General features: G+C 46.1%; 1 protein-coding gene across 14 annotated transcripts in view; it reads left to right on the top strand.

Moving 5' to 3' along the window:
- Positions 1–24716, top strand: part of SELP (selectin P) — a 39389-nt gene that overhangs the window by 5466 nt on the left and 9207 nt on the right. For 4 of the 14 annotated variants that reach the window (XM_058701010.1, XM_058701006.1, XM_058701005.1 and 1 more), the window contains exons 1-10: positions 2825–3145; positions 4755–5141; positions 7771–7878; positions 8329–8514; positions 9276–9461; positions 10062–10247; positions 11729–11914; positions 13566–13751; positions 17705–17890; positions 23576–23761. In XM_058701010.1, the coding sequence (XP_058556993.1) occupies positions 2842–3145; positions 4755–5141; positions 7771–7878; positions 8329–8514; positions 9276–9461; positions 10062–10247; positions 11729–11914; positions 13566–13751; positions 17705–17890; positions 23576–23761 (2101 nt within the window). In that variant the 5' untranslated portion in view covers positions 2825–2841. Of the gene's footprint in view, positions 1–596; positions 991–2821; positions 3146–4754; positions 5142–7770; positions 7879–8328; positions 8515–9275; positions 9462–10061; positions 10248–11728; positions 11915–13565; positions 13752–17704; positions 17891–23575; positions 23762–24716 lie in introns of those variants that run through there. The other 10 variants (XM_058701014.1, XM_058701009.1, XM_058701012.1 and 7 more) reach the window with 10 other exon arrangements.

Below are 24716 nucleotides of genomic sequence, written 5' to 3'. Positions count from 1 at the left end.
TAAGAGAATAGGGTCATGGAGGCCAGAACCCAGGGAAATCTCTATCTCTACAAGTGCCAGAAGGGGGTCGAAGTACATTCGGAGGGAGACTCATCAAAATCGCTCAAGATGTAAGAGAAGGATCAAGAGAAGGAACCACGGAAGCATTTTAAACAAAAGGAACTACTCAGCAGTATTTATTGCTGCAGAAAGGTCAAGGAAAATAACAAGGGCACAGGTCCCCTGGGTTTGGTAATTAGGATTTCAGTGATAATGGTAGCAAGGGCCATTTCACAAGCTGGAGTTCGGAGGAGGCCGGAGAGTAAAGGGAGGCAAGGAAGTTAAGGAAGCTGAACCAGAGGAAGGAGAGAAATCAGGGACAGAAGGCAAAGGGTCCAGGGAGGGACTTTGTCAGTTCCGCTCTAAAAGTGCAAAGCTGTGGTCTACAATGTAGACAGGAGAACAGAATCCCTTTCCGCGGTATCATCTCTCCCAACTTTGTGCGCCGCTCGCGATGCCGGCAGCTATGGGACTTCTGCTGGCATCCAGTACCCAAGCCAAGTGAGGGCAAGGGATAAACACTTTCTCCCTGCCCCTCTCTTCACCCCATACTTGTAGTTCTTAGGAAACGTAAAAGTTAAAGACAGTCGCGGTGTGAAGTGGCTTTAATGAAGGTTTACGCAGGCACAGGATGTTATTCTAATGACCCAGTCTCAGACGGCTTCTCGGTGACTTCCAGTTTGAAGTGGGCTGCCAGAGAACATTAAAGATTAGCAGAGCGCATGGCCATTTCTCCTAGAGTCATTTCCTCTTGTTTCAACACTAAACAGGCTTAATAACACTAGGACACAGCCATTAACTTTCCGGGATCTTAGATCTGAAGACGACACTGTAGAACAGGGGCAGGTGTGGAAGGCCTGCCCACCCCAAGGAAGCCTCAGAGGAAAACGACCACTCAAAGGCGTCCTCCATTCTCCACATAAAACCCTTGTCAGTTACCAGTGAGCCAAGGTGCTGCCTTACAGTTAACAGAGATTCGAACTTGCGGTCCATTAAACGTGGACAGACTTAGAGGATCTATGAGTCTTCTGAAACTGTCTAAAAACATTGCAACTGTGCATTTTTTTTTTTTTTTAAGAATCCTGACGATAGCTTTTATCTGGCTTTCAAAGGAGTTCAAAAGTCCCGCAAGGGTAATCACTATGCGAACCCAACATCCATCCAGGTGAGCAAGCTTAGGCAAATCATCTTTACTCATTGAAACTCATCTCAAGTATTCACGGTCCAAAAGATCTGCTGCAGAATGCTGGAGAAATGCTTAACTGACCTGGCATTAATCTTTATGGCCTCCTTCGTCTCTCACATAATCTGTGAGGAGTCATTCTTAATATTTAGTGATTTTTTTAACGGAAAAATATGATCAGATTAAAGTAGGAGATGCATCATGTATTTCCCTTTCTTACATGTTGTGCTTGATCAGAAGCACCTACCAAGTCCTCTAAAACCTTGAAATGTTTAAAACCATCTCTCTCTCTCTCTCTCTCTCTCTCTCTCTCAATTCTGTTTAAACCAAACCATATTTCAAAGTTTAAACAAAGAAGTTACAACATGAAACAGCTCTTTTAGGATAGTGGCCGGAGTTGGACGCTGATAGGGAAGCAGGAGCCTCCCCACACACTTCCTTGAGCTTGCCCCAAGGCCAGAGAAACCCCTAGAAACGCTCTGCACAGGGAGAAAACCACTTCCAAAGGGCACAGGGAGAGCACCATTAGAGTGAAAATACTATACTTCTCTCTAGTCTACTGGAGAAGCCCAGCGCAAGGTCAAAGGTGAATATTGGGGTCCCCTTCATGCAGCCTACACTATTGTGCTCTTTAGCAGCAATACTTTTGTTCTTTGTGCCTCTGAGAGAATTCTGGAAAATTGTGTAACGCCTTACACCTGTCTAAGTGGAAAGCTAATATTTTTCATCATCAGTTTTAAAATTAACAAGAGATGGGATTTCCAACACATTGTAAAGATTAGCCTCTTACAATAAGTGAATGTCCCATCATGTCTTTTATTCCAATGGAATTAAATACCGTAGTGATCTGATAGCCGTCATCACTTAAAAAAATATATAAGCAAGCTCCTAATAATAGGAAATTTTATATTATTCATCTTCTCTCCTCCTCCTCTACAAAATTTTTACCTAATATAATGCAACTTTAAGCTTAAAGTCTTTTCTTGATCACTAAATCTCACTTCTTTTACAAAAAAGGTAATAATAAATCCACATTTAAAAGGTTCAACTTTTTGAAAGCATATGCAATTTTAGACTCACCAACGTTTAGTATTTTCATGTGCAGCATGAGGGAGTTGGCCAAGGTGAGCATTCCCGGAACTTATTTGTCTCGAAACATTTTTTAAATGTTAACAGATTTCATGAAGTCCCCACAGAAGGGAGCCCATTAAATATAGTACTTGCTATTGATCCAAAGGGAATAGGATTATTGTACATATTAATAAATATTAAATATATAGGTACCGCGCCTATGTATTAAATATTGAACAGTGCTGTGGACATAGGCCGCCATTGTAAAGCAAGGAGACAAGACATAGGTCAACAATACAGAGCAGATGGCATAGCCCAGCACCATTTGTCGATGCCCTGTGCATCAAAGTATAGGTCAGACGTATCTGTGCAGATCGGGGAGTTTGCGTGCAACTTCCTATTATTTTGGGGGTATGGCATACTGGTTCTTACAGGGAGATTGTTGCATAATAATAATGACAATACTCTTCTTACACGAAAATTGTAAAATGTTTCGTAAATGAAAAATCTTAGTTGCACAAAGTAGTTACTTGACAAATACTTATCGAATGAAAGAAGAAACAACTTCTGTCCTCAGCCTGGGTGCAGAGCAGGGCTCGGAGCAGAGCAGGGAGAAACAAGAAGGAAGCAGAGCACTTGAACCTCCACCCTGCTGGAAACAAGGAGGATTAGAACTCAACACAATGATGACTAACAGGGATTTGGGGGGCCACGCTGATTTCACCTGGGTACTAAAAGGAAGTTTTCCTTTCTCGTTTCAGGCCAGCTGCCTAAAAGCCATCTGGAACTGGAGATTTCAGACGGTGATCTTCAGAACTGCCCAACTCCTTTGCTTCAGTGCCCTAATCTTTGGTAAACTTTGGTAAACTTAACCTTTCGTCTAGGCCTGAGTAATGAGGGGAAGTTAAGGATGCTAGCCAGTTGTTACAAGGCATGGGAAAACTGTTCCCGCCCAGATGCCTTGAAGAAAAATGCACCCAACACCATCATATTGGTGGAAAGGCTCTGGCACAAACCGAAATGGACATATCCAGGACCAATTAGCCACTGGGCACAGCAGGCCCTGGCCCACAGTACTGTCAGGGACCCACAAAAAGGTCTTAGTATACCGTACTGATATGTATGTCTTTCTACTAATGCAATTATAAAATATAGTTTTTAGTATTTTATTACAGAGGAAGGAGCTTATAAAAGAAAAGCTGCCCAGAGCCCATGAAAGTCAATAACGCAGCCCTGGTGATGCCAAAATAAAGTCTTAGGGCAAAACAATGCAGTAGAGGTGTCAGTGGGGGAGGGACAAACATAAATGACCCTCGTGCGGGCAGCAGAGGACAGGGTCGAATAGGAACAAGATTCTATAAACAGGAAAAAGAGGCACTTCCAGGCCTGATTGCTTACATTGTACACCTCTTCGTGTGCGATCTGGCCTCTTCTGGCCCGGGTGAGCTCCCACTGGCCACGATAACAACAGCTTTCATCAGAGTCCCCCTTACACTTTCAGAGGGCACAAACTTTATTTCTACTTGCTGCCACAGGCGTTGCTTCAAACGGCTTGTTCTAAGCCCTATTTTGCCACGTGAGTGAGCAGAGATGAAGGGCGTAGCATAGCTTATCAAAGAGGAACAGTCAAGGGCAGTGGAATGAGCATAGGATCGCAGGCCAGGAGATCTGGTTTGTGACCTGCCTCTGCCACAAACACGTTGTGCTTCACTCAACAAGTATCTACTGAACACCTGTCAAGCACCATGCACTGTGCTTGGTGTTAAGGACCCAGAGATTAAAATTCACAATCTGGCCGGTGTGGACCATGTCATATGAAGAGACGTTCCAACGCCCAGAGGGCGATAACGGGAAGTGGAGGCAGAGACGTGCCTACCCGGGGAAGTCAAGGAAAGCAGGGCGAGGAAAGGTTTACCGGGCATAAGTGGGGAGGGCAGCCAGACTAGCAGGGAGCATGTGCAAAGCACAGAAGTGGGAGTTCTGTTTTGCTAAGAAGGTAAATATGGCGGGTGATGAGGCTGGCCCAGCAGGTAGGCTCCGGATCATAAGGCATCTTATTTTCCACGTGAAGAGGTTGAACCTGTAGATATGAGGCAGCCACCAAGACATTCTGTGTGTCCTTTAAACAGGACAAATTACTTACTATGTCTCCTCCGTTTACCAAAGGAGACTAGATGCCTCATAAGGTCCCTTCCAACTCTGTTCTCTTATGATTCCAAATCTTTCAGTACCAAGCGTCCTCAGAACAGTACATTTTCTTATTTTGACTTCACATATATATGTGTTTGGGTGAAAGATGGAAACCACTCTTCCTTCTTAAGACGACTAGATTGGACCCAACGTAGTCATATTTTAGCTTTGTCTTCCAGTCAGAACCCCAACTGACTTACACAGAAGCGTATTTATGCTCACGGACTCCCGGTGAAGGATGCTAACCTGGCACTCGCTCTCCTTTACTCAGAATTAATAAAGCAGAAAGAAGTGGCAGCGTGGACCTATAATTACAGCATCAAAGCATATTCATGGAATTATTCCCGGATGTTCTGCCAGAAGCATTACACGGATTTAGTGGCCATCCAGAATAAAAAAGAGATCGCTTACCTCAATGATGTCATGCCTTACTTCAACTCTTACTACTGGATTGGGATCCGAAGGATCAATGATAAATGGACCTGGGTGGGAACCAAAAAGGTCCTCACCAAAGAGGCCGAGAACTGGGCTGACAACGAGCCCAACAACAAGAAGAACAACCAGGACTGTGTGGAGATCTACATCAAGAGCGTGTCGGCCCCTGGCAAGTGGAACGATGAGCCCTGCTGGAAAAAGAAGCGGGCACTATGCTACACAGGTAGGAGCTTCTGTACTCTGAAGTTTATCTGTTTCAAAAAAAAAAAAAAAGCCTTCCCTGGTTCACTAATAGAGCCACTGAGTCAATAACATCGAGTCACAAAGTCAGGTATGTGAAAACAAAGAATAAATGACAGTTGGAGTGCTTGGGTGGCTCAGTAGGTTAAGCGTCCTGATTTCTGCTCAGGTCGTGATCTCACGGTTCATGAGTTTGAGCCCTGCATCGGGCTCTACACTGACAGCGGGGAGCCTACTTGGGATTCTCTCCCTCTGCTTTTCTCTCTCTCTCTCTCTCTCTCTCAAAATAAATAGATAAACTTAAAAAAAATTAAAGTAATTAAAAGAAAAAACTACAATCATGCAGCATTAAGGAGCACCTTGAAGAATATAAGATCAGGAGTAGAGAAACCTGGGTTTTTCTGAAGCTAGAAGGACATTTTTTTTTTAATTTTTTTTTTTTAACGTTTATTTATTTTTGAGACAGAGAGAGACAGAGCATGAACAGGGGAGGGGCAGAGAGAGAGGGAGACACAGAATCCGAAACAGGCTCCAGGCTCTGAGCTGTCAGCACAGAGCCCGACTCGGGGCTCGAACTCACGGACCGTAAGATCATGACCTGAGCCGAAGTCGGACGCTTAACCGACCAAGCCACCCAGGCGCCCCTAGAAGGACATTTTACAATCATCGGATCCACCTTCCTCAGTGTATAACTGATTAAATAGATGCTCAGGAGTTTCTAGTCCCCTAAAATTTATACCCAGAGCTTTTCGGCACCACTGCGCCCTCATATAATGGGCAGTATACGTTGGAAGATAACTTGGCCCCTAGGATACACAGCTATAACTGATAGCTATTGTACATCACTACGCTATTGTGATGTTATTAGTTCATGGGTCGTAAGCCTGTTTCGTATTAGTTTCATTTAGTCCTAGTGAGAACCTCATCAGTCAGGTCCTCTCATTTCATTGATGAGAGGAAGGTCCAGGCTATGAAGGAATCTGCTCAAGGTTCGAAGCTACCTGATGGTACAGTCGGTTTCAAACTCACGACTCTAAAGTTGGTGTTTTGTGGCCGCGTATGCTACGGTACTCTCTACTCTGCCTTCTCATGAGACAACACGAGAACAGGGCCGAGAATCGCAGATGCTTACAGATTCCCTTCGACGGCAGCATGTATTCAGGTGTGCTGGTAGGGACCAGCGGCATGAGGGAAGGGAACTGACAGTGAAGAGACCCTGTGAGTGTGTTCGCTTCTCGACAGAGTGAGCGGTTCCCGCGTAGGCAGACATGCGTGGAAGCGTGGTCCTCCCGGGGTCACGCGCCTACGCTGGAACCGGTTGCATCTTTCTGATGTGGCTTCTCCCGCCCCCTGTAGCACATGAGATCATTCTGAGATCCGTAGGAAGCTACGATCAGAACAAACCATGTGTGCTCCAAGAACATAGGGCACGGGTATCACGGCTGTAAGACATTGGTGGGGTCAAGGTGAATACGATGGAAGATGTGGTCCAGACCTCTATTGCCTCCTGCATCTTCCCTTTACTCCGACCCTTCCCAGGGCCCCCGTGCAGCCCCACCAAACTTGCCGGCTGCCTCGGGAATGCCCTCCTGTAGAACCGGCACGACCTCTAGAATTCGAGCCTCTCAGAGTTGAGAGGGAATGTAGGTAGATATCATCTAGCACAAGCCTGAATGTGACATATGACTTCCCTCTTGTAATCAACCCTAAAGTGGCCCAATGTGTGCAGAGGAAACGTCACGAGAAAATATAGCCACAGGCCTTGCCCCCAGCTATGACCTCATCAGTGACAACATTCTCAGAACCCTCCATCGGGTGCATGATGCACCCGCCCACAAAGAGTCTCTTGTAGGAAAGGAACCTCAGCCCTTCTCCACTGGGACTCACTGAGAAGGGTGTGGCTAGTCAGTCGTACTCTGCACTACCTGAGACTGGCATATTTAGGCCCGTGAAACATCTCTCCATGGGATTGTTTGTCCTGTACCACGAGGAGGTCTTAAGCGTCTCATGTGGTTCCCCTGCCCCTCCATTGTGCGGCGCTGGGCACAGATTTGAAATCAACAAACAGTGGAACGGCTTTGGCCCTAACCCGGGGCAGGCTGGCCTCAGAGAAGTCACTTGCCTGAGGTCCTGTAATAGTAGGCAGCAGAGCCAGGACTCTGATGACATATGTGTGACCCACCCCCACCCCCACCCCCCGCCCCGCCACATCTGATGCCCAGCCTTTATGTTGTAATGCCCATCATAGGGGTTTCCGTAATAATACAACTCTATGCATATTCTTGGTTAAAAAGCCACATCTATTTTGTACCACATAGAGGAGTTTCTCTGTCTACACATCGATCAGTGGCTCTTTTGTCTCTCTGGGCTACACAAAGCAATCCCTCCTTAGACAACAGCTTAAAATGGAAGCTATGCAATGCTCTGGTAGGCTTCCACAATGCCCTTTGCAGGGAACAGGGTGGCGCTCCAGAGGACACTGTAGTTTTGTGTTGCTTGCCTAGCTCAGTCTTATACGAAGAGGGGCTGAGTCTATAGCTTGGAAAGGAATCTAACTTCTCTTCACACCTCCCGGGAATGCGTACCATACTGACACTTTTGCATCCGTGCAGCGTCCTGCCAGGACATGTCCTGTAGCAAGCAAGGAGAGTGCATTGAGACCATCGGGAACTACACCTGCTCCTGCTTCCCCGGATTCTATGGACCAGAATGTGAATATGGTGAGGGTGCTATTTTGTTGATATTATTGTGGCCTTTGGTCTTGTGCTGGAGGTGGTCCAGGAAGCAAATCATGTTGGAGACTCTCCAGGAGGTAAAGCTCATCCTGGTCCTCTCTGGGGTCAGTCAGTCAGCCCCACTCAAATTGTCCCAAGACACACCCTCTGGGTGAAAACTTTTATCCGTAGACTATTGGTTCAAAAAAACCTACACGGTAAAAGGGAAGCAAAACAAAGGCTGATTTTGCTTGCTTGAAATAAAAACCACTGAAAGACTGATTATATCCCAAGATGTAGCCAACACAAAGGAACCAAGTAAAGATGACCAGGTTGGGTGAGACTAAGCCCAGGAAGACAGGATTAAGAGGGTCATACAAAGAGTTCCAACGTCAGCAAACCTGACGTTGTCTTTAAACCTGCAATGAAAAGAAAATTAACGTTTTGTCCCCACAGTCCAAGAGTGTGGGGAATTTGGTCTCCCCCAACATGTGCTCATGAACTGCAGCCACCCTCTCGGGAACTTCTCCTTCAATTCAGAGTGCAGCTTCCACTGCGCTGAAGGGTACGAATTGAATGGACCCAGCAAGCTGGAATGTTTGGCTTCCGGAACGTGGACAAATAACCCACCGCAATGTATAGGTATGTGGACCCTACTCTTTCCATCCTCGACGACGACTAGAAAATAAGGGGAAAATAAGCTTTCTCCATTAAAAAACACGAGCTATTGGGGCGCCTGGGTGGCTCATTTGGTTGAGTGTCCAACTTCAGCTCAGGTCATGATCTCATGGTTCATGGGTTCGAGCTCTATGTCCGGCTCTGTGCTGAGAGCTGAGAGCCTGGAGCCTGCTTCGAATTCTGTGTCTCCCTCTCTCTCTGCCCCTCATACTGTCTTTCTCTCTCTCTCTCTCTCTCTCTCTCTCTCTCTCTCCCTCTCAAGAAAAAAAAAAAAAAACCTTAGAAAAATGTGAGAAATAATGAGCATCTGCATTCAATGGGGAATTCTGATTTTTACTACTACCCATCAATGAGAGTGACACTGATTTTGATTTTCATGATGTTTTGCATCTATAGAGTGAGGTGATCACCTTAATTCTTGATTCTCAGGCAAAAGCATCACAAAGGGACCTCTCTCCCTTTGCTTATTGCAAAGTGAACAGTATAGTAATGAGGACCTAGGGGTTGAGTCTTATTAATTTGATACTTTGACCTTGCTTCTTTAAATGCAACATGGGGATGTTTGGATCTTTCCAAATGGCTCCTGAAAGTACCATTGAACCAACCAGGTGTTTCACCTTGCCCATCACTTACGAAGGTGCAGACGGCTGCTGGGGCATCCTAAGGTTTCACAGGTGCTGGGCATAACCCAAGGGCTCACACCTTTGCTCTGTGGTTGTTTGTAGCTGCCCAGTGCCCACCCCTGAAGACTCCTGAGCGAGGAAGCATGACGTGTCTTTCCTCTCCGGAAGCGCCCCAATACCGGTCCAGCTGCCACTTTGCTTGTGAAGAGGGATTTGCATTAGTTGGGCCAGAGGTGGTGCAGTGCACAGCCTCGGGGGTGTGGACAGCCTCACCCCCAGGGTGTGAAGGTGAGTTTCCGGGGGTTGGGGATATGCGACGTCTACCGTGCCAGTCCTTGCTGTGAGTACGGAGGACAGTGGGGGTCTATGGATAAGCTGGCCTGAATCACCACAACTTGACTCTCCTTTCTACCTGCCACTTAGTACATCAGGATGGGAAAAGAGGGCCAGGCTCCAGAAAAATCAAGAGGCTGGTCTGGCTATAAACAAATTTAAAAAGTCCTCCCTTGGCCTAAACTCAGAGCCCTCAAGCAGTTTTCAGAATGGCTCCATTCATAAATTTCACACAAGAAGGAAAGGATGGCATCTACATCCTTCTAGTGTCTTCTAGATACTAGAAGACCTACCACGACAGGTTTATAGAGATAAAGGAATAGAGGACATTATAAAAACCTTGGAGGAGTCTTTTTTTTTTTTTTTAAGATTAAGGTCACCCTGTGGATGGATTGTCCAAGTCTGGACAAATCATCACTAGGGTCTCCTGACCCTTACAGATTTCTAGCTCCACCTGGATTTCCTGGACGAAGTTTTATCATTGCTTTCCAGCTGTGGGTCTAGGTTTTCTCCTTCCTTAGTATCTTTCTCTCTGTCCTTGGTTGTTCTCTCTAGTTGTGCAGTGTCCGCTCCTGGAAGCCCCTGGCAAAGGGACCATGGACTGTGTTCATCCCCTCACTGCCTTTGCATATGGCTCCAGCTGCAGATTTGAGTGTGAACCTGGCTATCAAGTGAGAGGCTGGGCCACTCTCCACTGCATTGTTTCTGGCCAGTGGACCACACCCTTGCCAGCCTGTGAGGGTAGGATTTTCCTTTAGTAGCCCTCTTCCGCCCAGAAAGAGGCCGTGGCGCAGTGGAAAGGCTCAGGGTAGCCTCCTTCAGGTTCTGACATTGGAACAGGTTGTTCAGCCTCCCGGAGGCATGGTTTTCTCATCCATGAAATGAGCTAAGGTGCTTTTGTGAGAATGAAGTATATAAAAAGCACACAGTTAAACAGCACGTAGAAAGTAGCTAGCATTAGACTGGGCATTCAATCAACCTTCATTTCTGCCTCGTTTTTTCCCTTTCTGCCTCACTGGCAATACAAGCTGTGGGACAATGTCCTCTACTTGAGAGGAAGCCAGAATGGTGGCTATTAGGACAAAGAGGGGGATTCCCCATTAGCGTTTGGAAGTGACTTGGACAAAGGAGCGAGGCGCGCTGCGTCCACAGGGGCCGTGATGCAACCCTAGACGGTTACACAACAGCACAAAGCTGAATTCTGTGCAGTTGCCTCCTGCCCTCAGCTTCTGAGGCAGAGAGGGTGAATAGGGGAGCAGGAAACTGAAGACTGGATTAGTGAGTGCCCAGGAGATGGAGATCACAAGCCCAACTCTGCTACCATCCAGATACAAGACGTCAGGGAAGTAACTCATTCCTGAACCTTCCTTTTCTCATCTTTAAAGAGAGAAGCTCTGGAGGATCTTTGGTTCTTCGATGCTCCAATTCTGTAACAACCAGAGGTCTAAGCCCAGGGTGTGATGGTGGTCTTCACACTCTGAAAAAAAACCCAGGAATAGCCTGGAAATGAAATGCTTTATCAAAGAAGCACATGAGGAAACTGGTCTGTATCAGAGCTAAGGCCACTCAGGGCTCAATTCTGTGCAGGAACTGTCCTTGGCCTGCACTCGCTTGGCAATTAAAGTCTGATGACGCTGACATCCTGTATTTCAGAGATATGGCCCACTCAGGACCATTTTATAAACCTAGCTAATAGGAAGTCAACAATAAGCCATGTTATTTCAGCTTTTTCCTTAAACGTCCAGCCTGTTATATATCTCCTCCTGCCTGATCCAGTTCTGCAAATATCATCAGTAAATATTTAAAGAGTACCTTCGAGGTACCAAACATGGCCAGGCTGTGGGACGCAACTAGGAACATCTAAGCCCAGCCTCAGGGAGACTGTGGTCCAAGGGCAGGACCACAGCAGTCTCCGCACAGTGCAGGGGCTGTGGGGAGCACACTAGGGGAGTCCCTACCCCTGAGCTGCTGGGAGGGGGGCAGTCAGGGAAGGCTTCCTAGGGACAGTGAAGTCTAAGCTGAGATCAAAGGGCAGGTGAGTGACCCAGGCAAAGAGGGCACAGGAAGGTGTTCCAGGCACTTTCCCTTTTGGAAAAGGGAGGATTCAGGGTTCTGAACGTACTGATAATATGGGTAGGAAGACGCATCTCTTGAGTGGCTCTTGTGAGAAAGAACTGAGCCCTTCCATGACCCAGTTTCAGACGACAACTTTTTCCATTTAGCCATTGCCTGTGAGCCACTGGAGAGTCCGGTCCATGGAAGCACGGATTGCGCCCCACTCTCGGGACCGCTTCCATACAACACCAGCTGTAGCTTCCGTTGTGCTGATGGCTTCAGGCTGAAAGGAGCTGACGTGGCCCAGTGTACTGACTTGGGACGGTGGACAGCGCCCGCCCCGGTCTGTGAAGGTAATGTGACATCGGCACGTTCCTTCTGTGTCTCTCAGCTTATTATGCAGTTAGCAGTCATTGATTTATTCCTCAGACGTTCACTAAGAACTACCCGGCCCTTTGTGCTGGCCCTAGGGATGAAATGGTGAGCGAAACACCCGTTCGTTACAGCATATTGGAACTCAAGGTGAAGGTTTCACCGATAGAAAACCCGCTGAGTGGGTTGGCGTGAAGAAGATGGGACTGGGAGGAAGGAATGATGCATGAGGAGCAACGTAGAAGAGTAAGGGCCAGGGCATTTAGTCTAGTTCTGTCATTCCCCGGCAACAAGGTTTTGGTCTCTCAGAAGTTCAGTGTCTTCTATAGAGCGGGAGTATTATTATCTGCCTCACCTACGTGCCTCATTACTGTTGTGAATGAATGTGGGTAAAAAGCAAGCTTGAAATTGCTATGAGTTGAGGGTGCCTCGGTGGCTCAGTTGGTTAAGCATCCAATTCTTGGTTTTGGCTCAGGTCACGATCTCACGGTTCGCGAGTTCGAGCCCTGTGTGGGACTCTGTGCTGACAGCGCGGAGCCTGCTTGGGATTCTCTTCCTCCCTTTCTCTCTGGCACGACCCAACTCATGCGCGCGCTCTCTCTCTCTCTCTCTTTCTCTCAAAATAAATAAATTCACTTTAAAAACTCCTATGAGTTTTACAAATGTATGCAAAATGATAATAACGTTACCTTATAAATTATATGTCTGTGATCTGATTTTACAAAGTGATCTTCTTTCGGTAGTTCATGTTTTCAATATTTTGCTCTTATAGGAGAACAAAGACACAGGGAAGTCATTAGGATTATGATTTTTACGAGGGTACCCCACACAGAAGTCAGGTCCCAGAAGTGCAATGTTGGCATTTCACGTTGCTATTTACTGGGATCTTTGGGCAATTGATGTGAATCCCCTGCATCTGTGCTGACAGCACAGAGCCCGACGCGGGGCTCGAACTCACAAACTGTGAGGTCATGACCTGAGGTGAAGTCAGATGCTTAACCGACTGGGCCACCAGGTGCCCCCGTGGATTGATTTTTTGCTATTCATTTTGATTACATACTTAGCATAGACTCGTGGGTCCAAAAGTATGAGGTTTAAAAAATTATTCCTGCATATTGCCAAAATGCTTACGATGCCTCAGAATTTTCTTCATAAAATCCTTCATGTGCCATTGTGCCATTTCTCATCCTCCGGTTTAAACATGCCCCGTTCAGAAATCCCTGTTCTTATAAGGGAAGGGAAACAAAAGTCATATAAAAACAGGGAGGGGGACAAAACAGAAGAGACTCAGAAATAGGGAGAAGAAAGTGAGGGTTACTGGAAGGGTTGTGGGGGGGGGAGATGGGCTAAATGGGCCAGGGGCACTAAGGAATCTCCTCCCGAAATCATTGTTGTACTCTATCCTAACTGATTTGGATGTAAGTTTTAAAAAATCAATTTTTTTTAAATTAAAAAAATTTTAAATTAAATTCATTTTAAATTAAATTAAATTCATAAATTAATTTTAATTTAATTAAAATTAAAAAAAAAAAAGAAATCCCTGCTCTTGGCGCTAGACGGGATTAAGGGGTCAAAATGAACAAGAGCTTGTGTGATCCCCTCTCCTCACTCCCTTACTTCCTCACCTCTCAGCGCTGCAGTGTCAGGATCTTCCGGCTCCAGACCAGGCCCAGGTGAACTGCTCCCACCCGTTTGGAGCCTTTCAGTACCAATCTACCTGCACCTTCTCCTGTGACGAGGGCTTACTCCTGGTGGGAGCAGGCGAGCTGCGGTGCTTGGATACGGGGACCTGGAGTGCTCCTCCCCCACAATGCCAGGGTAAGCTGAGTTCTCTCCAGCGTCTGGGAAATCCAGGGTAGGCTGCATTTTAAAAGGCTGTATTTTCGCGGCGGTCACTGTCTAGGGGCCAGAAGCTTGAAATGGACCAGAAAATTAAGAAACACTTTTCACCTTGTGACCCAGTGATCCCAAATGCGGGGCCAGGCAGGTAACACCAGTGGCGGGGTGTCTGGTAATCAGAGCTAGGGAATTACCCCTGTGCACTCCTTACCAGGACCTTTACTAGGACCTGGAAGCTTCTATCAGGAACCAGGTAGACTGTTCTCACGTGGCTGAAAACAGTGCCTAGAAAGGCCAGAAGGGAAAAAAAAATAGCTTCAGGATGGCTGTACCAAGGCTGACCCAGCACTCTGCTCCTGGGGACCATGGAGTATGACCTCTGGGTATAACAGTGCAGGAGAGGCAGGATCTACAGGTGCTGCAGATATCCTCCAAGATCTGCGTAGGAATGGAGAAATAGACTCAGGGTAAAGTGAAGAGTGATGGAGAGAGGAAGCAATTAATCTATAAATGCAAGATTACAGGATCCTCAGTAGAGAAAACATGCATATTCAGCCTCAGCATGTATATCCCCATTGTATGGAGCTGAAAAGAAAGCCAGGGTAGTCTGCCAATATTTTAAGAACCAGAACTGTCTCTGGTCATTTGTGTTTGCCAACTGAAGAACAGATAAAGGCTTTTCATACCCCTCGTGCCTTTTTCCACTCAGTGCATCCAGTTTTTCAGGCTTATGGCAATTGCTTTTACGAAGCAGGGTTTTCATTTATAAAAGCTACGGAAAAGTAAGAAATAAAGAAACACACACAAAACAATCGTCTTAAATACTCCCAGCCTGAGATAGGCATGGTTGGCATTCTCGTATGACTTCTCCCAAAATTTTCCCTACTCATTTTTCCCTCTAGGCAATTAGTATTTTCGTGATGCAGATTCAATTTTCATAATAAAGTCAAATAGGGATGATACCAGATAATTCTGCATTGTTTGCCTTTGCCTGTCACTTTGCACAGGCTTTCAACATCTGAGTGAAAGCAGGCAGACATGTGTTTTTAATGAAGAGGAAACCACTTGCTGTTCAGGTCACACTCAAGTGCACACACAGACACACACACACACACACACACCCCACAGCTAAGTTAGGACAACAGTAAATGAGTGAATGAATGAATGAACTCAGCAGAGTTGGATGTCCTGCATTTCTAGGCATCAGAGAGCAGGCAAGCCACTGGTGCTGGGGTTGAATACACCTTCCAGCAGGGTCTGGAAAGACCAGAGTAAGGCTTGTGATTTAGCCTTCTCGGCTTTATTCCTGGCTACATTGCAGCCTGGGTGTATTCCAAAGTCCATGGAACTTTGGGGAAGAACTTGGAGTCCCCTAAGAGGGTTATCACAGGGATTAGAATTCTTCCATAGAATTCTATCACAGTAATCCGAATTACAGTTCGTTGCCTCACATTGTCCTGCCTGTGTTTCACAGCAACGAGGTTGACACTCACCACAGCTTCCTGTGACCTCCCAGTTCCCTTCTGCTTTTAGTTCTTTGTTTACTCCGACTGAACTTTCTCCTGTTATTGCCGGGTGAGATCAAGTGAAATACCTGAATGTGGGCTGGGCAGGAAGGCACCACGAGGCTTGCAATCCACTGGCTGATGTAAGACTTATGAGAGAGTGTTATCAGACAGTTTCCCTTTTCAGTGTCCCCTTTGCCCTCTGCCTTCTGACATGCACCCCAGCTATCAGCAGGCAAGGCCACAAAAGCTGGACACAGACTCCATGTCATCGAGACCCTCCTTTGTGTCCTTACAGTCTTCTTGTCTCCTCTCCTCTCTACCACCCCACACTCATACACCCTGCACACAGAAAGACGTTTCGGGTGGCAGAAAATGCCTAGATCTTTGGGAAAGTCGATCAGACCGAGGAGAATGTACCTGGAGAGAGGAAGAGGTGAAGGGAAGAGAAAGGTATAAAAACTGTGCTTGGAACCTCAGGCAGTTCCAAGTCAGCGGCTGGAGAATGGCCCCGGGTTCAGCCCTGCTCTCACTGACTATGGTTCCGTCAAAGCAAACGGTGAAAAAGAAACACCCTAAACCATACGTTTTCTCAGTCTTCATTTTTAAATGTCACCACATTGAATCTAGACTTTATAGTTTCATTAGTTGGCAACTATTAACATTTACACATAGAGTGTTTTTGCTTTTGTAAAAATTTTGGAAGCTATGCAATGCTATTCTCCACATTTTCTTTTTTGAATATTTTATTTTATTTTATTTTACTTTATTTTATTTTACTTTACTTTACTTTACTTTATTTTATTTTATTTTTTTTTTAAATTTTTTTTTTCAACGTGTTTTATTTATTTTTGGGACAGAGAGAGACAGAGCATGAACGGGGGAGGGGCAGAGAGAGAGGGAGACAGAATCGGAAACAGGCTCCAGGCTCCGAGCCATCAGCCCAGAGCCTGACGCGGGGCTCGAACTCACGGACCGCGAGATCGTGACCTGGCTGAAGTCGGACGCTTAACCGACTGCGCCACCCAGGCGCCCCTATTTTATTTTATTTTATTTTATTTTATTTTATTTTATTTTATTTTATTTTATTTTATTTTATTTATTTTTGGGGGGGGCAGACAGAGAATCCCAAGGAGGCTCCGCTTAGCACAGAGCCACACACAGGGCTCAATCCTGTAACTGCGAGATCACAACCTGAGCTGATATCAAGAGTTGGATGCTCAACCGACTGAGCCACCCAGGTGCCCCTATTCTCCACATTTTTAAAGCGAAGAGATTGAGGCTCAGAGAGGTTAAGTGACTTGCCTAAAGTCACAGAGCATGATCTCCAACCCAAGCAAATGCCCTGGAGCCTCAAACTCTATATGCATAAACTACGGTAAAGAGCCATGAGATCTAATTTACCTTTCTTTGTAGGTGAACATGTACAGTCACTGGGGCTGGTCCCTGTAGGATGACATTGGTGGAAAGAGCTTTTGCAGGTGGCCAGTTACGTTATGTGCCTACCGCATGTCAATGACTTAAAAAATATTTTCAAACTTAATTTTTACACATGATTTAACTAGCTTATTATTTTATAACTGAGGAGCCCTGCAAGGCAAGGAGTATTATGTTTCCCATTTCATAGATGAAGCAACTGAGGTTCAGAAAAGTCTAGAGACACATTGCTAATAAGTAACAGAGCCAGGGTTTAGACGCGGATTCTTTATACTCCTTGGTTGGGGAAAGTAGATTTTGTGGGAGGAGAAAGTATTTTACTTTGTTTTCCTACTTCCAGTCATTTGTCATTGTTTTCTGGCAAGGTCACTAGGTCCCTTTCTGAAGGTGTCAAGGAAGCAGCCACTTCCACTCCTGTGCGGGGACAACTGAAATGAGCTGTGTCACTATCTTCCCAAAGCACCAGTTCCTTTTCAAATGACCTTGAGGGACTCCTGGGTGGCTCAGTCAGTTCAGCATCTGACTTTGGCTCAGGTCATGATCTCACAGTTCATGAGTTCAAGCCCAGTGAGAGGACATCCGGCTCTGTGCTGACAGCTCAGAGCCTGGAGCCTACTTCTTCAGATCCTGTGTCTCCCTCTCTCTCCGCTCCTCTCCCACTCACGCTTGGTCTCTCTCTCAAAAATAAATAACATTAACAACAACAACAGCTTTAAAATGACCTCTAAAGCTCCCTGTGGGTGAAGGTTCCAGAATGCCAATCAACTGTCAGTCGCTATTTTATACAACCACGACCTCTACCTGGTGATAAAGCGGCATGAAATTCAAACGATCATATCTAACCGAATGCTGCCCCTGTGGATTCAGCACGCACACGCGCACACACACACACGCACACACACACACACGCACACACACACAGCGCACACGCTGACATCAGCTTGCCGTGTTCTAAAATGATCCTTCTCTCCTGTACCATGTTCTGGGTAGCCTTTACCTGCACACCTCTGCTAAGCCCTCGGAATGGAACAATGACCTGTGTCCGGCCTCTTGGAGATTCCAGTTATAAGTCCAGATGCCAATTCACCTGTGATGAAGGATTCTCTTTATCTGGACCAGAAATATTGGACTGTGCTCCATCTGGACATTGGACAGGTCCCCCACCAACATGTGAAGGTAGGATCGTGGGTGTGTCCTTTCTTACGGCTTCTCGGATAATATGATAGAATGAAGAATCACCAGGGATTCATGTAAAACTGTTCTTAAGCTAAAGGAAACACCCTCTCCACAGAGCATTGGTAATCTCTGTCTCTCTCTCTTTGAATATTCTCCTAACTTAAAACATTGCACAGTTTTATAAAGCATTTTAATTGTCACCATGACACTTGATGTTTACCACCGTTCTGAAATATAACGAGGAAAGGCAGTATCCTCTCCATTTTCCGGAGGAGAAGCAGAGGCTCAGAGAGGTTAAGTAACTCGCTGAAAGTCACAGGTTCACAAGTGATGAAGTTCAGCTATGTCCCTGGGACTTTTACTTCCTTAGCAAGTCTTTTTCCGCGGACTTAATTTATTCCTCCATGCACCGTCCATGAGCACTGCTAACGCCTAGGCACCGAGCTTATGCAAGGATGCGGATGATTTCATCCTGGCCCCTTGAGGATCTCGGTCTACTCGCGCACCTCTCTCCTGGCTCTGCCTCCATGTGGATTACGAGGTCCTTGCGGACGGGAACCATGCCTTCTTCATCTCCGTGTCCCTGCAGCAACTAGAATCAAAGTGGCTGTGTGACAAATGCCGCTCGGCTGAAGCTTATCATTGACTGGTTACATTTGCTCAAGCACAAGCCCTATTGCCAGTGGATTGGAGGAGCTGGATCCTATCTATCTTTGTCTCCCCAAAACATCTGGCTACGAGTTCCTAGCATGTAGTGTGCTCTAAAATGGGAGTTTGCTGAAGTAATTAATTCATAGCTCGCATTTACTTTCCAAAGGCACCAGTGGCCCAAGTTATTGTTCAGTGTGCTCAGTAATAATAAGACCAGCACTGATAGCCAATGTTTATTGCTTGCGTAATAAGTAGCAGCTATTTCACAGGCAGGATCTCATTCAATCCACACGACAACCTTGAACATGGCTATTATGATCCCCATTTTAATGTTTATTTATTTTTGAGAGGCAGAGAGAGACAGAGCGTGAGTGGGGGAGGGACAGAGAGAGAGGGAGACACAGAATCCAAAGCAGGCTCCGGGCTCTGACTATCAGCACAGAGACCGACGCGGGGCTTGAACCCATGAACCGTGAGATCGTGACCTGAGCCGAAGTCAGACGCTTATCCTACTGAGCCACCCAGACGCCCCACGATCCCCATTTTAAAGAAGAAGAAACGGAGACTTTGAGAGGATCCACAGCAGGCAAAGGCCAAGTAGCTGGGCAGTATGGAGCTGGACTCCAACCCAGGTCTCACCTGATTAAAGTGCTGGAGTTTTCACCACTACCCTGAACTGCCACCCTGTGGCAGAATTCCGAAGTCCCTTGTCGGTCTCCTAAGGGCGCTCTTTTCCACTGGCCAGGTTGCCACTCTAAGGGTTGAAATTGACTTCAGAGATGGCAGTGCCTGGTGATCAGACAAGAGAGAATGTTGATAGAAATCTATTAGTTATATGGAAAAAAAAAAAGCTAAAGTATCGTTCATTCCTTCTTGTGGAATGAATACTAGATTAATACCCAAAGAACTGTATCGCTCTTCCCCAAATTCCTGAGCCGTAAAAGTCCCATCACACCCGTGGGCTTCAGTTTTCTGGATTCCAAAAGGAGAGGGGTGGACGCAATCATGTCTGAGGTCTCACTTGTGGTCAAGAATTCTGGGGTTAAAGACGTAGAATGCTGCCATCTGCTGTCAGAACGCTATACTACAGGCACCTGAGGAATCCAGACCATTTACGGGGGATTAACACTAAGGGTTTGTGCTTCCTCACTTGGTTTTCATTTGCTCATCCACCTATTCCATTGACATTCACCGTGAGCCCCACCTGGGGCCTAGAACCAGTCCTGACCACGGACAGCAGCCTTAGCCAACAGCAGGCCTCCGATTCCTCAGCCTTGTCAGAGCCTGATCTTGAGCTCTGGTTTTTGGCCCTGTGTTTGCACCCCACTCTCCAAATGCATTCTCTAGATGTGGGCAAAGAGTCCCTTTTTTTTTCTTACGTGCCTGAACCCATAAAGTTTTAACCCTTCAACATTGACCCCGGAACCCTGATTTTTGCACAGTTTTGCAGCATCCTAGGTTGAATCAGAGGGGTGTGGTGTGAGGGCCACCAAGTTAGCAGGGCCAGTGTGGCAGTGGAGCGTTCGGTCTCTCACGTCAGAGTGCAGTGAGAGATTTCCTTCTTGAGTGGTTCCGCAGACATTTCCTTTCGAGTTAGAACCCCAGTTCCTGGCCTTCTGGGACTTGGGCGCTGCCCGATATCCCACTCTCCTCACTGCCTTAGTCCTCTGGGACCCAGAGTCCTTTCCGGAATTGCTTACATCTGGTTGCTATGACCCTCAGGTCCCCAACTGTCGGGGCACTATCTTGATTCAGACCACGGCTCTCCTCAATCACTTTGTCATTGACGCTCTGGAGACCATGTTTGGACGCTGGACCCAACTCCTAATCATCAGCCTCCCCCTAGTGGGGAAAGGAGGTCCTTGTTCCAAGTCCCAGTCCTAGCTCTGCCCTTTCGGCCATGTCCCTGCTCACCCAAGTCCTATAATACAGCACACAAGTACCCTCTAAGCTCTGGCCTGGCTTGCGTCTCTGTTTTTCTCTCCCCTCCTCCAACATTTCTCCGACTCCATGGGGGTTCCAAGTGTTCATTTCGAAACTTTGAGTCTAGAACAGCCAACTTGGTTAAACTTATTATTTACACTGTATCTTCTTTCCAAAAGTTTCCTGACAGAAACGATATCTAACTCAAAAGAGAGAATACAAAGAAACAGAGAAGAATTAACTACATCTGTCTAAAATAATACAAACCAGTATGCTGTCAGTTGACGACAGAGTGCCAGTGGACCCAACAATTTATACATTGACGTGCAATCACATACACTTACTTCATGGGTTACAGGAAGATATCCGTGAAGGTGGTTGTGGTAGACAGAGCTGTCTCAGAAGTCCATGAAGACAGAGCACTAATCATGTGATGAAAGCAATCCTTATCTGTTTTCTATTCTTCCTGTAATCACTCAGGTTTGGGGACAGTTTTACAGGAGGCTTAAGAGTAGGACTATTTTTTCAAGTTACCCAAGAGGTCATTCTTTGGTAAAAATCTCTTCCTCTACGTCTGCCCTCAGCTCTTCCACAAATGTAGTTCGGCCATGTTTGCCGAGAGCCCATGATGTTCCAGATTGGGAGTTAGACTTCCCGTGTACCTCGTCAAGGCTGCCTCAGGCAGGAAAACCTACTTCCGCACTTGATTCAAAGTCAAATCCTTAAATTTATTTACAGGCCTTTGTTTGGGCGAGGTTAATTCTTACCTAAGAGGGTTCAGAGATTTTCACATACAAAACAAAAACAAAAACAAAAACAAACCAAAAAAACCACACACACACACACACACACAAACCTGTATCGACAATCTTGGCGGAACAAGACTGACAAAACGCAGACCAAAGCAAGAGCCCCAAGCGGATTTAATGCTGCGGCAATTCTCTTTGTGTACTGAAAGTCACTTGAATCAATTTTTTAAAACAGTCACTTCTCTTCAGACCAGCTAAAAACACTTGTTAGAATGCGTCCAAATTAAATTGTGCTCATGGGCTTTTTTGTTCATTTGACAAACGTTTCTGGAGCCCCTACGATGTGCCAGACCCTGTCCCGTGGATGCGGTGTTGAAAAGATGACAAGGTCCCTGCTCTCCTGCCGCTGACATTGTGCATTTCCTGGGGTTTGAGAATGAAATCCCAAGAGTCTGAAAAAGTTGTTTCAGTGAAAATGTTCACAGATGATTTAATGTCTGTGACGTACACCAATAGATTTTTAAAATTTTTTGTAATGTTTATTTTTGAGAGAGAGAGAGAGAGAGACAGAGAGAGAGACAGAGCGTGAGTGGGGGAGGGGCCAAGAGAAAGAGGGAGACACAGAATCCCAAGCAGGCTTCAGGCTCTGAGCTGTTAGCACGGAGCCCGACGTGGGGCTCAAACCCACGGACCGCGAGATCATGACCTGCGTGAAAGTTGGACGCTTAATCCATGAGCCACCCAGGAGCCCCACCAATAGATATATTTAATAAATGTTTGGTAAATGAAATTGACCTACCAACATACATTTATTAATTACTCAAAAATCTGAGCATTCTAAACTGAAATTCAGTGTGTTACTTCAGTTATTTGAGTGGACTCAGGCAATGAGGATCCACAATTTTTTGGCGGATAGCCTGTCACCGGAAAACACGTGGGGTGATATGGAAAGGCCAGAAATATCACATTCCCATGAAGTAATTACCTAGGACTTCAAGAGGTTTTATTTTCTTTTGTTTTTAAGGCAAAAGTGCTAAGCAAAATGAGCCTGACTGACCGAGGCACTGCTTTCAGAAAACTTGGATTTAAAGAAAGAGTAGGGGCGCCTGGGTGTCTCGGTTAAGCGTCCAACTCTGGATTTCAGCTTCAGGTCATGATCTCACAGTTCATGAGTTCGAGCCCCACTGTCAGTGCGGAGCCTGCTTGGGATTCTCTCCATCCCCTCTCTCTGCCCCTCCCTTGCATGCTCACTCACTCTCTCTCTCTCAATAAATGAACAAATAAGTAAATGAAAAAAATAGTCACTCAGTTTGTCAAATATTCGATAATAAATAATAGTCTTATGTCAGAATTTAATGAAGAAAAAGACATGATCCTAACAGAAATATGTAACTGCAATAATTTGTAAAATGATTTTGAAGGAAATGGTTAATTAAATTAAAAATTCCTGTATTCATCCACTTGGCAAACGATTGCCGAACACTAGCCCTTGAGCCCCTGAAGCGTGAGCTGTGAAAGACACAAAGTCTTATGGCTCTTGGGTTTTAGAAGCGTTCCATCCAGTAGGTGAGGGGAGACGTGGCACGTGGTAAGACAACATAGGAGTTCAGACGAAAAACTGATGCGTTCGTAGGAGAAGCTTTTAGGCTGCGGTGATCAGGAGACGCTCTGCGGAGGCTGCATTCAGTCGGATCCTCCAGGACGGGTGGGATTTTTTTTTCAATGAAAACGGAAAGAAATTCAGGGCAGCATGAGCCAAGAACGAGAGGCAAGTCCACATGAAGTCAGTTCAGGGAATTTCCAGGGACTAATCTAGCTTAGCCAGGAGCTCTTCCGCTTTCCTGTTCTATGGAACTGTGGTATTTGAAAAAAAAAAAAAAAAAAAAAAAAAAAGCAGCCTGAGGATCCAAATGGAGGCAAAAGTTTAGGACAGAGGACGGTCATTGTGTTTTTAGATATGTTGAATTTGAGGAGATGGCAGGCTACCTAAGAGGAAGCGGCCTCGGGCAGGGCAGAAGTGAGTCCTAGACTGAACCCATCCAGACTGGATAGGGAGAGCCATGGGAGGCACAGGCGCAGAGAGAAAAGGATAAAACTGTGGGTTCTTCAGTGTGACTGCTTAAATCCTTGACTTCATTTTTGTCCCTCCTACCTGCACTTCCCTCTGTGCGCCCGCCATCCCTCCTCCTGCCTCTGTAGTAAATGGCCTGTGTCCTATTTTTTGTGGGACACCTGTTGCCTAGCAAAACACCTGACCTAGTAGGTGCTCAGTGTTTGTTCAATAGATGAATGAATGAATTCAGTGCAAAACTGGCTTCTGAGGAAACTTGAAGATTGTGACCTCATTTCTTTGACTCTCCAGCCGTCAAGTGCCCAGAATTATTTGCCCCAGAGCAGGGAAGCCTGGCTTGTTCTGACACCCGCAGAGAATTCAGTGTTGGCTACACCTGCCATTTCTCCTGTAACAAGGGCTTTAAGCTGGAGGGATCTAATGATGTTGAATGCACAGCTTCCGGAAAATGGACAGCACCTCCACCAACCTGCAAAGGTAAAATACACTCACTGAGACCACTCTTCTTCTGGAAATGTCTTCAAAAGTAACAAAAGCCCATATAAGCTCTTACTATGTGACAGGTATGCGTGATTGCATTATTATCGTGAAAGCTTTGTTTCTTGTTACGAAAAATCTGTTGGGATCTAGGAAACATAGCCTATGGATTTAAGAATTTATAAGGAGTGACAGGACTTCTCACTTTTGTGAAATAAAAGATATATTGGTGCTGTTTTCTTTTTCCTTCTTTTGAGAGAGAGAGAGAGAGAGAGAGAGAGAGAGCATGTGCACACATACACACGAGCTGGGGAGGAACAGAGGGAGAGAGAGAGAGAGAGAGAGAGAGAGAGAGAGAGAGAGAGAATCTTAAGCAGGCTCCCTGCCCAGCACAGAGCCCAATGCAGGGCTCGAGCTCACAACTGTGAGACCATGACCTGAGCCAAAACCTAAGCCATGACGCTTAACCGACTGAACCATCCAGGCTCCCTGAAGTTATATTTATTCTTTTCTTGTTAAATGTTTATTTTTTGAGGTAACGCGAGAGACAGAGTGCACGTGGCAGGGGGGGTGCAGACAGAGGGAGACACAGAATCTGAAGCAGGCTCCAGGCTCCGAGCCGTCAGCACAGAGCCTGACGAGGGGCTCGAACTCACGAGCTGTGAGATCGTGACCCGAGCCGAAGTCGGACGCTTACTCGACTGAGCCACTCAGGCGCCCCAATTCTTAAGCAGAAATTTTCTTTCGCAATTTTGGCCCCTTCTGCTCAGAGACCTTTACTGAGTGGATTGCATATTCTCCATGCATTCATTGTGACGAGAAGTACAAGGCGTGGGGTCACTAACTCAGTTTTTCAAATCAAGGAACTGAGAGAGAGGTCCATGAGCATCTTTCTGCGACATGGAAAGTTAGCGAAAAAGCCAGTGGCATCGTGCATACCTTACATTTCGTGCTG

Source organism: Neofelis nebulosa, chromosome 15, assembly GCF_028018385.1.
Source record: "Neofelis nebulosa isolate mNeoNeb1 chromosome 15, mNeoNeb1.pri, whole genome shotgun sequence".
Classification (NCBI taxonomy): Eukaryota; Metazoa; Chordata; class Mammalia; order Carnivora; family Felidae; genus Neofelis; species Neofelis nebulosa.
This window is presented reverse-complemented; position numbering and strand designations above follow the sequence as displayed.